Genomic DNA, 17307 nt, shown 5'->3' on the forward strand with positions numbered 1-17307 from the left:
CAGCGAGTACACTCTCAGCACAAAGAGGAGCCCCATGGATGCATATATAATGCAACCTGAACTTAAGGCCTGTCTACCGTGCTGCCATAAAAATATGTCATGCCAGTGGGAACAAGTTAAAATGGACCAAAACTCACTATATTTTTCCTCAACCCATTGAGGACACTTGGCGTGCTACACACCATCCAAAAAAAGTAAATCAAAGAACAGGATGTGTGTAGCACATCCAATCCTTCTGCCCCTCCCTACCCCTCCCAATAAATGGCAATTTTACCCTCTGAAATTGAAGCCAGAAGTTGCGGTGTAGATACAGCAGCCCTAGTAGCTGTCACAAAAAGAACCATCTGACTTTGTGTTTACATTTACAGCGATGGTAAATTCTTCTATTTAAAAAACATAATAAACATGTTATACTTACCTGCTCTATGAACCTCCTCTTCTGGGGTCCCTGCCAGAGATTTAGGCTCCTCTTCATGGTGTGCCACGATAGGAAGCTGCTTCCTATGGGACACAGCTGAGGGCTCACTCCTGAGCCGGCTATGTGTATCTATTGACACTCATGGCCTGTCTAGGCCCCTTTGCTCCCTCCCTCCTTGCAGGATTTGATTGATTTCTGCTGCTGCCTCTGTGTCTGTGTGAAGAGGTAGTGAGAGCAGCACTGGCAGATAGGTGCACCAGTGCACAAAGCAAGATCAAATTCCATACAAATTTGGTTATTTGGTTATACTTACCTAGGTGGATGCAGCATCAGATCAATGCTGTCGCTGTCCCCCAGCGTCTCTGCACTGAGAACCGAGCCACCGAACATTGCCGATGGCTCGGTTCTCTCACCTCCCCGATTTGAGAGCTGCTGACTGTCAGTCAGCATCTCTCCTGCTCTGTTCCTCCAAGCTGATTGGAGCACTGAGCTGTGGAGGGGCGGGGAGCAGCCGTCTCAGCAACTCACCGAGACTGCCATCAGTTAAGGCAGCTGGCGGATCCAAACTTCTGAAGTCGGGATGACACGGGGCCTCGACTAATGGCAGCGACATCAGCAGAGAGCGGACTTCAGTCCGCTCTCCGCTGAAAACGGGTCACAGGAGTGCAAAACAAATTGCACTCATGTGACCCAGAGGAGAAGCCCAGCCTAAAAATCTCAGGCTGGACTTCTCCTTTAAAAGGGGTGATACTGGGAGGTAGGTAGGGGTTGGATCCAAAGGACAGTGCTCGAAGGTGGGTAGGAGGCAGAGACAAGGGGTGATTCGAAAGGGGGAGTACCTGCACCTATTTCCTTGGGTAAAAAAAAACCCTGACTAAAAAAATTGCCGCCTAACCCTTCTGATGAAGAGCACTGATTCTCTCATTTCCTTGAAAGTTCTTTCATTTGCAAAGTTTGAAAAAAAGACAACTTTACCTGCAAAGGTGAGTACCGTTTGGGAGCTTGACGCATGTTCCTCCATTAAGGCACGGATCCTGGGAACTTTCACAGTATAAAGCTGAGGACAGAGAGAGAATTAGTATGAAACAGAAAATAATTGTAAAACAAACTGTTAAGGTAAAATGTTCTCAACACATTATAAAAATAAATAACATATGTAAACGAGCAAGAAGACCCCATTTACAGTACATTTTGTATCGCCTGGGTTGTGTTGAAGCAGCCCATTATACCCCAAGAGCATCAAAATATTGTGAAAATGGTCTGTGCCACAAAATTTGTAACACATTGCACTATGGTCTATTGCTGTGCTATATGACACACCTCAATACATGTGCGCCACCTTAGTGCATTAAGGGGCTGTTCCAAATGAATGGCAATGCAACGCATGTAATGTGCATTGTAGTAATGCACATGTTACTTCAATGCAAAAGAAGTAAATAAGCCCTAAATTAGTGTAGCCCCCCCCCCCAGAATAGGTTGCTAGAAAAACTCAGGTAAATTTAGAGGTTGTAAAGGTGCGTGATTATTTTTTGCTGTTTTGGGTCTCACTGGCTGCAGGCTCAATTACCTTTTCCTGCCTTGTAGTGAATGTTAGAATGTAGTGGGTTAGAAGAGGCAGACCCGTGGCCCGAATATTTATGCGTTGCAAGCCAATTCCTGGTGGTGGGGGGTGCCCAGTAGATGGCTGAGGAGGGCATAAATAGTTAAGGGCCTGGAGCAGTAGGGTTCTTGTCCAGGAGGAGAAGATCCCAGCCTGAGGGTCTCCTGCCTTTCTGGGCAAGTATAGCTGAAGATCACAGGAGTTCATCGAGGTCCTAGCTTAGTGGGAGCTGGGGGTGGGGCTATTTTCTGGAATTATCATGGTCCCAGCTCAGTGAGTGGATAATTGTGATGGTCTGCTGTTTCAACCTTGAGCGACTGCTTCAGTGTTGCTGAATTGGGACATGCCCTTGCTTGGAGTCTTAGGATTGCATATGTTCCTAGCATTTGCCAAGAGAGAGATCACTCTGAAGAGAGTAGGCAGTGCCCTCTGGTAATTTTGTACACTAAATTTGGAGTATTCCAAAGCTTTCCTACATCCCAAGTACAATAAGTACTAAAGCATAAAAAGACACCCCTTGCCTGGTCATTGATTAGTGAGACTGCCCGAATGGTTGTGTATCTGGCTGGGTGTGCATCTAAATGGGAAGATAACCTGGGGCCAATTAGCGGGACCTGTCAGCGGTCTGCGCTACATTATGTAGCACCCCCTTGTGTACATAGGTTAGGTAAATTTAGTTAGGCTCCACTGTAGTCAGTGGAGCCAGGATTATTTGGGGTCATGTACAGTTCATCTAGCAGGCTTTGTGGGCTGAGCCTTTGTCACCTCCCACTGGTTTCTGGAAGCTTCTAGAAAGTCCCAGACCTTAGTGGGTGGAGGGATAGAGATAGAAGCCTCAATTTTTATGGGAGTTCCACCAATCCCTGGTTAAGGATGGTCCAAAAGGGGGAGAATTGGCCCATAAAATCTCAGGAGCCAGGCCATGTGGAGAGAAAATCCTGGCTGTGCAGGCAAAGTGGGAAGCAAAATCCAGCGGTTTCTATGGGGTTAGCGCTACCGTTAGTACACATGGCTTTGCAGTGCCACAGTCTGCTGGTCTTGACGTACGGGTTTGCACTAAACAGATGCTGAAATGAGTTTGGTTGCAGTGTTCCACCCTCATTGTCATTGTCTTAGTTTTGTCCAAGACATTTACCATCTGTGTTTTCTTCCTTTTCCAACAGCCAAAACGGGAAGTTTTAATTAAAGAACAACTACACTACAAGAGGATGCAGCGTGTAGTGTGCTGGATTTGTCTGTGTACAGCACAGAGTAGAACATTCCAATCATTCTTCTATGTCTGATATTATATAAAGTAGAAAGTGATCAGTACAACTCAGTACAACAAACCTAGGGCTTGTTAACACGTGAGGTAGTGCAGTAGTAAAACCCCCTGGTTGAGCTGCACTTTTACCGCCCCCAACTGCTACGCTCTTTAGCTGCAGAGGCAGTGGGCGTGGGTGCACACATGCTGCAGGTACGATGCTTAGCTGTGTTCTGGTGGCCGAAATGTATACCCTCATTCATGTGAGCGAAGCCTCTTTGCACAGTTCCTGCAACTATGTGCAATGTACGTGGCTGCGACACGCTAGTGTACTGATCAAGGGGTTAAATTCTCTGAAGAGTAATCCGAACACGGATCACTCTTCAAAGAGCAAAGGATGTGTGAACGAGCCCTTACAAAATTATACAGATTACTTGAACCTTCATAGCTAGGTTGTGCTGGGTATTTTAATCTTTACATGGACTATGACTCTGGATATGCACACAAAGCATGGGGTGGTAAAAAAAAAAGAACATAAGAAGGCAATAATATTCAATAAGAGCAAAAATAAATGAAGTAACAAGAAATAGGTTTAGTGATCTAAAGGCTGTTGTGTTTTTTTTAAGGGGTGAGACCAAAATAACAGAAATGTATTAACCTTCAGTACATTCACCATAAATGTAACTCAGTGTAGACTTAAAGGGAAAGGCCAAATAATAAACCAGCCACAGGTGACTAAATACATCATCTTGTCCATTTAGCACTAGTCTGGATAGCTAACCCTGTCAGCTACAGCAGCTATGGAGCCAAAATGTTTAGTCCCTCCCTACACCAATTCCCATTCAGTTACATTCTTCAGACCTGAATTAAGTCTATGTCTAACAGGTGAAACAAGTCAGATCTCTAGAAGCCCTCAGCAAACCCCTTTGGATCAGAGAGCAGAAGCAAAATCCAAATACCAAGACATCATAGATGCTTCCTAATCATGTACAGGTGTGGGGGGTAATGATTTGAAAAAAGACAAATCACACTTTATTTCGTACAGGAACTCCAAGGTCCTAATCTTGTCCCCTGTATTATTGGTCAGAGCATTCAGGATAAACCACAGATTAGACCAGCCTTACTCAACCGTTTCAACACAGAGGATCCCTTCAAATAACTTTCTGGTCTCAGGGGCCCCCTGATAAAAATGACTGTATCTACAACACATGAAACATTAGTACCAGGGCAGACTGGGCCAGGAGGCAATTGCCCCCCTGGCTGCTCGGATTCCCTGTAAAAAGGCTGCAGGTGCAAGGCAAGGCTGGATGGTGTACGCCTTGTCCAAGCAGAATTCAGCTCCATGCCCCACTGGAGGCTCTCCTCCCCTGGCCAGCCTTAACTGAGACACCCTGGCTCCCCTTTGAAGCCCCCAGGCACCCCCTGCCAGCCAGTTCTGGAATCAATGCAACAGGCGCTGTCCAGTCTCATCCACCCTTTGAGCAGAGAGTACCTGGAGCCAAGGTTCAGCCTAGGGGTCAGGAGGATACAGGGAAGAGGGAGAGGGGGGGGGGGCAAGTAGCTACACAATGGGCCTCTGGGTTGTACAGTTGCCAGTCAGCCCCTGATTAGTGGGAAGAATGCTCCTTACACTTGTGATTATTGGTAAGAATTACCCCCTTACAGAAAACTGAGAAGATCAATGGTGTCAGTGGTAACTTATCTGAGAGGCAGAAATTGCACATTGCTCAAGGAACCCCTAGCATCCTCTGGAGGAACCTTGGTTGAGAAACCCTGGATTAGACAAATAAATGAACATACATTTATCTAAGACCTCTTAACCCATCCATAAGACTTAAAAACAGCCATTATGCAAACCTAAATAAACTTAGATTATTGATAATTAGAAAACCAAGGGAACTGGCTTCAGTAGCTGCAATAACATTAAAATACTAGGAAGGAAAGATTATCAACAGGGCAAACTAGAAAATAAATATGTAATGTAACCCAAACACCTTTGCCTAGCTGGTCAGTTTTTGGTCTTAGAAAAATCTACACGGAGTAATTGACATAAAATATCAGACTAAACCAAAATAGACTTATTCAATTTTGTTATCTCACCAACCCTAAAAGCCCCTCTTTTTGGAAAAGCCCCTATCAGACAGAGTACACTCTAGCCTAGCCTTAGCATAATATCCCAAGAAATAGGATGCTTACTGCCTAACAACAACCGTAGGCCTTGTACACCTAATACCTTTTTGAAACTTGATACAAAGATGATAAACCTATGAAGCTAAGGAGGTAAGATAGGTTAAAGCAATGCAAGATGATCAATACAGAAACCTTAACTAAAAGATGAACAAAAATTATACAACCTGGACCAGGGATGGAAATCTCCGGTTCTAGGAGGAACTGGGTTTTTGAATTGAAATGCAATCAGTACCAAAGGAAGCCTAGACATGGGGAACCTTTGACATTTGCTTTCAGAGGCTATTTGTGCAAATGAGACAAATAATCCACAATGTCATTGGACTCGGAGATACTGGAAACATGTTTAGCCTTTGAGACAGATATGCTTCATGCTTTGCATTGGACTGAACCCAAATCTGACCAATTTAGCCTGCAACTTAGATTTGGATGCTAACAAGTTACAGCAAAATAATTATCCTTATTATTTATTTGCAAAGTATTTTTTTTAATTCTTAACAAGATGACCCCAAAAAACAACCAACTATAACCACAAGAAAATCCCAAGAGCGGTGAATGGCAAAAATCACTAGTAATGTCCAAGAGACACACCATCTGATTACCCGACCACTGAGCTTCAAAACCAAAAAGCCCCAGATGCATTGGTAAATAGGCTCCAGATTTTAAATCAAATCCTCATAGCAAACTGAACAACCATTAAAACGTAACAGAATTTCATCTTAAACCTGCAAATCATTCTTAACAACCCAGCACTAAGAAGAATAAGGGATTTGAGGACCCCTAGTAGCTGTGGCTAGCTTGAGGGAATAAACTCAAGAAACTGGAATAACCCTGGTTGCAAAGGCAAAAAGACCCAGGAGAGACAGAATATCTTTAGAGAAGATCTGCCATATTTTTTTAAAGTTCTGTTCCCTATGAGACAAAGTTCATATAGTACTTTGTCCCATGTTGTTAGGTGCTTCCTAATCCTAGTTATGAGGTCCAACCTGTCCTCCTCCCTTTCTGCCGGCGCCCATCTAACAACAGCTATGAAGGAGATGGCTGGTTTATAGCTGCAGCTGGTCTAGACTTTCATAGTCAAGGAACGGCAAGAGGAAAGCAGAGGAAGAGGAGGTATGTCAATAATAAAGTTAAATGAAACAAAAATCTAATTAAAACAGGTTAAAAAAATTTAAAATTCTAATAAAAAAAATGCACACACACAAATGCAAAAGCACATATAGGGCATGCATATGTATGTAAACAGTAATTGCTCCACACATATGCAGAATCGCCATGAACATCGGAGTGAGAGCAATAATTCTAGGGATATCATTCATGATTAACTCTAAATTAATAACCTGTAAAGGCTTTTAAAGATTTGTTTATTGACAGTTTTGGGTACCATAGTTTTTCACCATTTCACAGGCCTGTATCTATTTACTCACCGCAACCCCATCTTTTATATTATATATATATATTGTATTATATTATGTCTGAGTGCACTTCAGTTAATTTTAGTGTATTTTTTCCTGAAAATGTAGATTTGATAAACAGTTGCGACAGAAGAACTTGCAACTGCCATAATGTTACTATATGGGGGCCTTTCTTTTCAGAAAATATTTTATTGTCTGAGGGGTATTAAGTGATTTTGTATATAAAAAAAATTCAGTTTTTAACAAAAGTAAAAAAGAAAATGCTCCACGCATGATGTGTTTAAAGGCTAACTCCCCATTTTATGCAATATTTAGTGTGTAACATGTAACATGGTGCCTCGTGGAACCCCTCCACCCCCAAAACACCTCCACCCTTCCCATGACAGTGTGTCGAGGTTCTTCTCCCGCTGTCACTTTTCGATTTTTTGCAGCTGTGTGGGGCTCCACCTGATCTGTGAATAAATTAACTATCTTTCGCTGTGGCAGATGGACTTGTAGTTCTCAACAGAATACAATTGTGGTGGTCAGCGAAGCATTTGTTCGTTGACACTTCCTCCAGCTCTCTAACTGAAATCCCAGAACAGACAATAAACTGGAGTTTGCAGGAGCTTGGCAATGAACTTGCCTGTAAACAGGGCTTAGTACCCCTTTTAGGAAGACCCCTCTCCTGGGTGGGGCTAATTTGGTCGTTTATTATCTAGAGCCAGAAAAGCTCATAAAGCAATAGGAAAATTCTACCCCTAGTATACTGCCATATAAGCTTGTAGCCTTTGGAAGTGAACCCTTCAGGGGATGCCTGGTACAGGCTTTATTGGAAAACACACATATAAGGACTTACAGAGTTGGGTGGCCATTCTTTGTTAACGTTGGACTTGCACTGTACGAAATTATTGATGTCGGGACAAAATGGGAAAGGGAAGGATGTGTTGACCAAGAGCTGCTTAATATGCTCCTGCCACAGTAAAGCCATTAAAAGGTTGAATGTTTAGTCCTTTATACCTCTAGAGCTGGAAGAGCCCAGAGAGCAGTGGGGAAAGGCTATGCCTAGTATACTGCTATATAAGCTTGTAAACCTAGGAAGTGAACTCTTTGGGGTAAGCCCGGAACAGGTTCCACTGGCCCTATGAGGACCTACAGTGAGAACAATGGAAGAGTTGGGCGCCCATTCTTCGTTAATGTTTGACTTGCACTGTGCGGAATTATTGATGCCGGGACAAAATGGGAAAGGGAAGGATGTGTTATCCAAGAACTTGTTCAATATGCTTCTGCTACACTAAAGCCATTAGAAAGTGTAAAAAATATGAAAAAGATGTGGCGCTAACTCATGTGACAATTATAAAACAACTTGATCACTCAACATATGACAAATTTAAAAAAAACAACCCGCGATAATAAAAGTTCATCAGCAATCAATAAAATATATATATGGTGATCCAAAAGAAATTCCTCAATATATCTTCACAGAAAAGTCCATTCATCGTGATCCAAAGAAAAGTACAGGGACAAATATACCCACCACAAATCATGCATGAGAAATACAAACTCACCAAAACTTTGAAATAAATACGCCTTGTAACAACATTAGGTTTCTTTTAACCAGCAGCATATATAGAAGCGAAAACTCTAAGACACAATGTGTTTCCATGGCAATGGTCAAACATAAAAGCATATTGAGGAATTTCTTTTGCATTGATTGCTGATGAACTTTTATTATCACGGGTTGTTTTTCAAATCTGTCATATATTGAGAATGATCAGGTTGTTATTTTCATTTTTTTTACACTTATTCTTTTGGAGTGGTTTTACCCACTTCAAAAGGGGCAGCTTCACTCATTACGATTTACAATTTTTTGGCGCCATCACTTGTCACCTTATACATATTCACAAAGCTGTTAAAAGGCTGAATGTTTAGTCCTTTACAATCTAGAGCTGGAAGAGCCCAGAGAGCAATGAGAAAAGGCTACCCCTAGTATTCTGCCATATAACCTTGTAGTCTTCGGAAGTGAACCCTTCAAGGTAGGCCTGGAACAAGCTCCACTAGAGAACCCACCTACAGTGAGAACAATCAAAAAAGTTGGGCAGCCATCCTATGTTAATGTCGGATTTGCACCGTGTAGAATTATTGATGTCGGGACAAAAAGGGAGGAAGGGGAAAGGTTGGCCAAGAATTGTTCATAATGCTTCTGCTACAGTAAAACTGGTAAGAGGCTGAACGTGTGGGCATTCCTGTGGGCCACGGGCCTGGAAAATGAGTAACTGAAGATGATGGAGTTTCTCCATGTTACAGGTGTGTGTGCCCTATCTCATTTCTGAGCTGGAGGACGGTGGGAGTGGCCCTTGGCCAGCATTTTTGTTGCTGGCGATATATCGGAGCCCTGCTTACACGCCATCCACTGACCATGGTTACAATGCTTTGCAGGATTATATGCAAGAAAAAAAGCATAATAAATACACTTTTTTATGTTGCAAATAAATATGTCAATAATTTTTTTTCCAAAAAGTGGATTTATCTTTTAAAGCAAGTCTGAGGGATTTTTGGTTGCATTTAAGGTATAGATCCAATACATGCATGTGGGGCGATGCATGTAGAAGTGGAAGCCTCTCACCAGACATTATAGCACAGGAATGTAAAGGGGTGGAGATGTCACAATCTTCCTGTTGTTTTCCTGCTGTGTGTGGGAACACAATAAACAGAAATCTAGCACTTCCATGGAAAGCCTAGCACACTATAATGCCTGCCTAAAATATAATATATAGAGAAAGTTACTGGTTTCCAAACCAGACTCAGTATAGTAAACTCTCCCAGTAAAAGTTCTGAAAAAAATACCTGCACAGCAATTATTATTTTGCAAAATAATGAAATGACCACGGATTTTAACCACTTCAGCCCCGGAAGATTTTACCCCTTTCCTGTCCAGAGCCATTTTTTGCGTTTCGGCATTGCGTCGCTTTAGCTGACAATTGCTCGTGCGACGTTGTACCTAAACAAAATTGACGTCCTTTTTTTTCCCCACAAATAGAGCTTTCTTTTGGTGGCATTTGATCACCTCTGTGGTTTTTATTTTTGTGCTATAAACAAAAAAAGTGATGATTTTGAAAAAAAAAACAATATTTTTTGCTTTTGCTATAATAAATATCCCTAAAAAATATATTTAAAAAAAATGAATTTCTTTCTCAGTTTAGGCTGATATGTATTCTTCTACAGATTTTTGGTAAAAAAAATAAATAAAAAATAAAAATAAGCGTATATAGAGTGGTTTGCGCAAAAGTTATTGCATCTGCAAAATAGGAGATAGATTTATGGCATTTTAAATTATTATTATTTTTTTTATTAGTAATGGTGAGCGATCTGAGATTTTTTATCGAGAGTGTGACATTATGGTGGACACATTGGACACATATGATGCTATTTTAGGACCGCTGTCATTTATACAGCGATCAGTGCTATAAAAATGCATTGATTACTGTGTAAATGACACTGGCAGGGAAGGGGTTAAACACTAGGGGGCGATCAAGGGGTTAAGTGTGTCCTAGGGAGTGATTCTAACTGGTAGCAGGGAGCAGAGGATAGCTGTCATGTCACAAGGCAGAACAGGGAAATGCCTTGTTTACATCTCCCCGTTCTGCCGCTCTACACCGCAATCATGGCCACTGGCGAACATCGAGCTCTCGGGATCCGCAGGCACGCTCCCATGGTGTGCACTCGCCCGATAGGTGGCAAATTCAAAGGGACGTACAGGTACACCCATTTGCCTGCCTATCTGCCGAAGTACATCTGTGTGCGGCGGTTGGCAAGCGGTTAAGATAAACGTTTACAAGTGTCAAAAATAATTATAGCTGTGCATGTGATTTCCTCTTTATATAACACACATATTTGTGTAGAGGAAGTGGGCAGAGTAAGGGCTTGTTCACACTTGCAGTGCTCTCTGAAGAGTGATTCCTGTTCAGATCAATCTTCAGAGGGCACTTGACAGGTGGTGAGGAGGAGCTGTATCGGGGGGAGTAGCGTCAGGGGCATTACATTTCTGCCATGGCTGTGAAGCAAAGCATCATGACTGTAACATGTGTACACCTCTGCTTGCTGCTCAGCAGCTAAAGGGAATAGTTGCAGGGGGGTGGTAAAAGCGCAGCTGAACTTCCGCCCCTACAACCTTACGTGTGACTGGGCCCTTAGGCTAGGTTTACATTAGCGTTAAAAGTAGGTGTTTCATCTGCTTTTTTGAAGCCTCATGAACACCTTTCAATGCTACAGAACACCAGTTCTGTGCATTGCAGTGGACAGTGTTTTTCACATGGTTGGGTTTGCAGAGTTTCGCTTTGCATTGCTCCAAACTTGCAGTTGGAGCATTTAGCTGGCTTCACCAATCTCCAAAGGCCTCCAGCAGGGGTGGACTGACAACTCATGGGGCCCCCGGGCAATAGGAGATTATGGGGCCCCCAGGCAATCACAGATTATGGGGCCACACAGTATACACACACAGAATACAATCACACAGTATACACATACATGTACATGCAGTATACACAGACATGTTTCTATTGGCTGAGAAGGTACTGGAGAGGTGGGGCAGCTATAACCTCTGGATTTTTAGACCAAAAGGATGTCAGTAATGTAAAAAAAACTGATTTTTACATACTGTCCCTTGTTTTACTGAGGCTGGCAACCCTGATGGGGCCCCCTAGTGGCCCGGGACCCTCGGGCAGTGCTTGAGTGGCCGAATGGTCAGTCCGCCCCTGGCCTCCAGTTATTTGAACGTACTACAAATGCTCCAAAAAGCATTGCAAGCCAAGATGATCGCACAAGAATACATACAGTAGAAAACCAACACAGAGGAGGTGTCTGAAAAGTGTTATTTAATGCAATCGCATCAAAAACACAATAAGCACGTTAATCGGCATCCATGGTATTAAAAATTTAAATTCTTGTCTAAATGAGCCTCTATCAAGCTCCTTTCACATTTTACTACCCCCCTTGAAAAGTGGTTAAAACTTTTCAGAGGAGGCGATGCCAATGTTTCTTCTTTTTGGCTTTTTTTTTTCTTTGATGCCGAATGGTAATTTTGTTGGACCCACTCGAAACTGCAAGCCAAGTGTTTTGTCTTGCATTTGCAGCATGGCATAATTCACTTACAGGGGAAAGTTTGACAATCGGTACTGCCTGAAAACTCGGCATGTAGTGTTAAAAATCACGATCACAGCAATATGTACTCATCCAAATGGCACCATGTCCACTTGTAGGCAGCAAGGCAATATTAACTCATGGGCACCCCTGGTCTGTCCCAGGTGAATGAGGACCCCATGATAATCTTGTATTACACCATACCTTGCTTTGTGCACTGGTACACAGTCATGTTGGAACAGGAAGGGGCCATCCCCAAACTGTTCCCACAAAGTTGGGAGCATGAAATTGTCCAAAATGTCTTGGCATGCTTACGCCTTAAGAGTTCCCTTCACTGGAACTAAAGGGCTAAGCCCAACCCCTGAAAAACAACCACACACCATAATCCCCCCTCCACCAAATGATTTGCACCAGTGCACAAAGCAAGGTCCATAATGGACATGGATGAGTGAGTTTGGGGTGGAGGAACTTGACTGGCCTGCAACCTGATAGAACATCTTTTGGGATGAATTAGAGCGGAGACTGCAAGCCAGGCCTTCTTGTTAGACAAGTACATGACGAAAAAATGTGTCTAGTTACATTTAGATTAGGTAATCTTGGTATTTCGTTTCGTTAAATTCTGTTGATTCGTTCGTATTCAGGGTTTGTGTTCGGAATTCATTTGATGTCTTTTTTTGAATGTTCTTCTAATTTACCAATTTGTTCGATTCGAAACATTCAAATTGCTAAATTTTGAATCGGCCGAATCGAAAACTTCAATTAAACAAAAATCTTCATCAAATGATTACAATGACTCTTTAAATCACCTTTGGCTTAACAAAAACAGCATTATTTTGAAATAATTCTCTGATAATACACAGTCTTTGATTTCAGAAACATATTTGACTGGAATTCAATGTAAAATTCAATTTGAATTTCAATTTTGGAAATTCTGACAAATTTTGTTTCATTATTTGGAGCATTCGGTAAACTTTATTCTCTCTATGACAAATGCAAAGTACTGATTTATAAATCATCCAATAACTTTCATCATTAGCAGCGCTCCTGTCAAATTAAAATGACCGGACTAAAACTTTTCAAATGTAAAGCAACCAACTAAATAATCATCCCTTGATAGGAATATCAGATGGTGATTAAGAGAAAAAGGAGAGTCCAGACACAGATGGTGATATCAATATTTATCTGTCGAATGTGCACCTTTCCATCAGAATGCTCCACCCGTGGGTCACACACCCTTCTGGGGTTCAAACTCACCACAAGTCAAGATTCCATGAACCTTGAATAATACAGCCAGAGCTCTACTCCTTTAGGCTGGGTTCACGCCGAGCGATGCGGGAACGCTGCGAATCCGCGGCGGGTTCCCGCATCGCATGCCTCCCGCCGGCAGTTTACACTGCCCTATGCGGACTGCTGGGAGTGTCAGTGAAAAGTTAATGACACCCCCAGATCACTTTGCATATCGCAGTGTGATCTGCAAACTCGGACAGGAATCGGATCGCATGGTGTGAACACCCATGCGATCCGATTCTGCTGCGGACCAAAAAAAGGGTCCTGTGTGAGTTTGTGGCGGGTGTGAAGCGAATTCAGCCATACTATCTGTATGGCTGAACTCGCATCGCACAGAGATCGGATGTGATTTGCACTGCAGTGCGGTGCGAATCACATCCGGGTCTCCTAGCCGCAGCAGTGTGAACCCAGCCTTATGTCTCTTTCTCATCAGAATCCATAGACAAGTGCAGCCAGATCCACCATAAGAGGAAAAGGAAAAAAAATTCTCCACATAGTCTAGTTCCACTTTAACACTTTTATTGGAGTTCCACAATTTAAAAAAACTTGTTCTCTTCAAAGATTGTGACTGTCCTTGTTTCAATTAGGCCAAACAACTGGATGTCATGCGTTATAATTTGACAGGAGCGCCACTAATGATGAAAGTTATTGGATGATTTGTAAATCAGTACTTTGCATTTGTCATAGAGAGAATATTGTTTTATTATTTTATGTACATTTGTTGTTTTTGATTTGGAATTTTTATACACCATTGCGCTGAGTTAGGAGATAGATACATCTGCTGTGCTTATTGTTTTTCTCCTTTGTATAAATATTCGGTAAACTTTGTTTATACTGTAATTCAGGTATTCAGATATATCCTAATCTCCGAATAATGAAAAATTTGTTAGAATATTTATTCGGAACGAAACAAACTGCACATGTCTACTTCTCGTCCACATTAGTGCCTGACCTCACAAAAGCGCTTCTGGAAGAACGGTCAAACATTCCCATACACACACTCCTAAACCTTGTGGATGGATGTGAACCCTTTTTGAATGATATGGATTCCTGCACAAATTGGTCATAAAATTTTATGTGATCTTCATCTAAGTCACAATAGACAATTTCTCTTTTAACAGTTTCTGTGAGTATGAGCACAATATGGAGACCTTTTAATGTTTTATGCTAGTACATTGTGTTTACTTTCTTTACTTTATATTTGTACACTGTTTTATTTCATAGATATTACGTTTGCACCAACCCCTGAGGAAGTCAACGATGTTCACAAAACGCGTCAGCCTACTATGTTGCATACGTATACCTACTAAGGATTACTCTATAGAAAACTGTATTCAACTATAATATACCATGTACAACATCACAGATCTGTAACAATAGGGCATTGCATGTGGCCACTGTTGACCCTATATATATCAATAAACTTGCTTTTATATTTCATCCACAGCAGTGTCGCACCTCATTCAAAGTCCCGAGGACAAAATGTGTCTGAATTCAGGGATGGAGGTGCATCACGGGGTGCAACAGATCACATTTCATTGTTTCAAATATTAAAGCAGAGTTCCACACAAAAATGGAACTTCCGCTCTTCCGGTTCCTCCCCCCCTCCGGTGTCACATTTGGCACCGTTGAGGGGGGAGAAAATACCTGTCTAATACAGGTATTTTGCTCCCACTTCCGGGCATGGATGTGTATCTATGACACTTCCTGTTCCCCCCCCCCCCCTTCCGCTGTCTTTTGGTAGATACACGGGTCCCAGGAGACAGCAGGGACCAGTGGGAACATGCCACGTGAGTTCTCCTCCTGATTCCCTCACCAAAGATGGCGGCGGCAGCACCCGAGAGCTGAGACAGATCGGCTTCGGGTGCCGACATCGCGGTCACCCTGAACAGGTAAGTGTCCTTATTTTAAAAGTCAGCAGCTGCAGTATTGGCGGAACGCCGCTTTAACTGCAGCTGTCATAATCTATGTTTGAGGTTTGCATGAGTTCATTTAATTTAGTACGTATCCAAGGCACAGAACAATTTTCTTCATCAATGTATATAAATCTTTTTTTTTTTTTTTTACAAAATAGCTTTAAAATGTTAGCAGTTATGCCGAGTGTTAGTTCGGTAGTCTGTTCTCTTTAGCGCGGTCCTGGTTTGCATTTAATGTCTTAGATTGCACTCTGCCCTCCTCGCTCATTACGCCTTCTTTGCTATTACTTCCTTCTGTCACTGCTCAGGACTGATGGATGCTATTTCTGTACTGACTCAGTCTGGCGCACCTGCATCCTGCCCGGCTTTGCTGTACTCATCATTGCCTCTCTCTCTATATATCTTATCCAAAGCCTGCTATTCTGAATACACTGGCTTAATGAACAACCTGGTACAAGCATGTAGCTAGTGAAGACAGAGGAAAATCAATGACAATGCTCCAATCATGTGCGATTCCCTTTTACGGGATGCTATTGCGTGCAACTTGTGAATCTTACTCCGAAAAGAGACATTTGTTCCATCCGTTCAGCGGTCATATGCTACTCCTAGCGATTCTTCGCTAGTCATTTTACGAGGGTGATAAGCCTAACAGCCAGTCATCTAACATTTCCAGAAGGTTTTCCCATCAGCCGCTGAACTAGTTTTAGCCCACATTCACATTGGGCCGATTTGACATGCCAAATCCGCGGCTATTGCCAGCAATAGCACTGTCCTAATCGTGTACTACTTTTAGCGACTTTGGGGGCGATTTGAATAGACATCTGAACATCAACCTGCACAGACATCTGTCAAATTGCCCCCAAAGTCAGACTGCATTGCCAGTTTGAAATTGAGCGAGTTCAGCTGAACTCGCACTAGTGTGAACCTAGGCTAAACGTTCAATTTGAGTCCATACCATCAGATACTGTTAGGCTGCGTACACACAAGTCCTGTGCCTGTCATTGTAGCCAGAGACAGCGACGGGGCAACAGCTCAAGAAGAGAACAACAAAAGGCGGCGAAAGCGGCGACAGAAGACCGGGCCACCGCTTGTAAAAGAGCTAGAAGAAGGCGCGGAGGCCCGGCAAGAAGAACCGAAGAGGGGGACAAGACCCCCGAAGTCGGAAGAAGAGGGCGGCGACAAAGAAGAAAGCCAGGCTCCTCCACTAGTAAAAGAGCTAGCAAAAGAGCAGAAGATAGCGGAGGAGTCCGGCGAGATGACCCCTGAAGACGGAAAACCCTCGGAGCAGTGCAATAAACTATTTTAACCCCTGTGTAATGTGTTTTTTATACATTTTTTTCACATTGTACCCCATACTCATTCACATAGGGTGGGGGGGTCGGGATCCAGGGGCCCCCTTATTAAAGGGGGCTCCCGGATTCCGATAAGCCCCCCGCCCGCAGACCCCGACAACCAACAGCCAGGGTTGTCGGGAACAAGGTGGACAAGGTGCTTTGGGGTGGGGGGGCCGCACGACCCCCCTTCCCCAAAGCACCCCCCCATGTTGAGGGCACGCGGCCTGGTATGGCTCAGGAGGGGGGGGGCGTTCGCTCACCCCCACCGTCTTTCCTGACTGGCCGGGTTGCGTGCTCGGATAAGGGTCTGATATGGACCTGGGGGGGACCCCCACGCCGTTTTTTCGGCGTAGGGCTTCCCCTTTAAGTCCATTTCAGGTGACGGGGCCAGCGACGCTTCCTTCACTGGTCCCGGCTACCTGGAGCGGCACTCAAAATGAACGGACTTTCTCCGTGCGCGGGAAAGTCCGTTCATTTCAAAAGTACGGCGGACTAGCACACACACGGTCGTATTTTGCCGCAAAACTACTTTCTTAGTCCGCCCACACACAGGGGGATTGTCCAGTGGACTTGAGTCCGCTGGACTTTTCCGCCGGATTGTTTGATTGTGTGTACGCGGCCTAAGAGTTTCTCTCAGGTCAAGTTTCCTGGAGGGCCCATTCACAATAGTGTGTTGGTGCAAGGCAATGCACCTGCCCTGTGTGCAGTGTACTGTGGTGACATTTAATAGGAATTTCAACCCAATGCATTGTGCAGTATATCACAATGTGCTTCAGTGTATCACAATAT

At 43.3% G+C, this 17307-nt stretch overlaps 1 protein-coding gene across 1 annotated transcript in view; it reads right to left on the reverse strand.

Moving 5' to 3' along the window:
- NOTCH4 (notch receptor 4) overlaps nucleotides 1-17307 on the reverse strand; it is a 127680-nt gene that overhangs the window by 98380 nt on the left and 11993 nt on the right. Inside the window, exon 2 of the mRNA XM_077483835.1 lies at nucleotides 1394-1475. Within this exon, the coding sequence (XP_077339961.1) occupies nucleotides 1394-1475 (82 nt within the window). The remainder of the gene's footprint in view (nucleotides 1-1393; nucleotides 1476-17307) is intronic.

This window comes from Lithobates pipiens, unplaced genomic scaffold, assembly GCF_037356315.1.
Source record: "Lithobates pipiens isolate NorthernLeopardFrog02 unplaced genomic scaffold, aLitPip1_a1.2 Scaffold_1, whole genome shotgun sequence".
Lineage (NCBI taxonomy): Eukaryota > Metazoa > Chordata > Amphibia > Anura > Ranidae > Lithobates > Lithobates pipiens.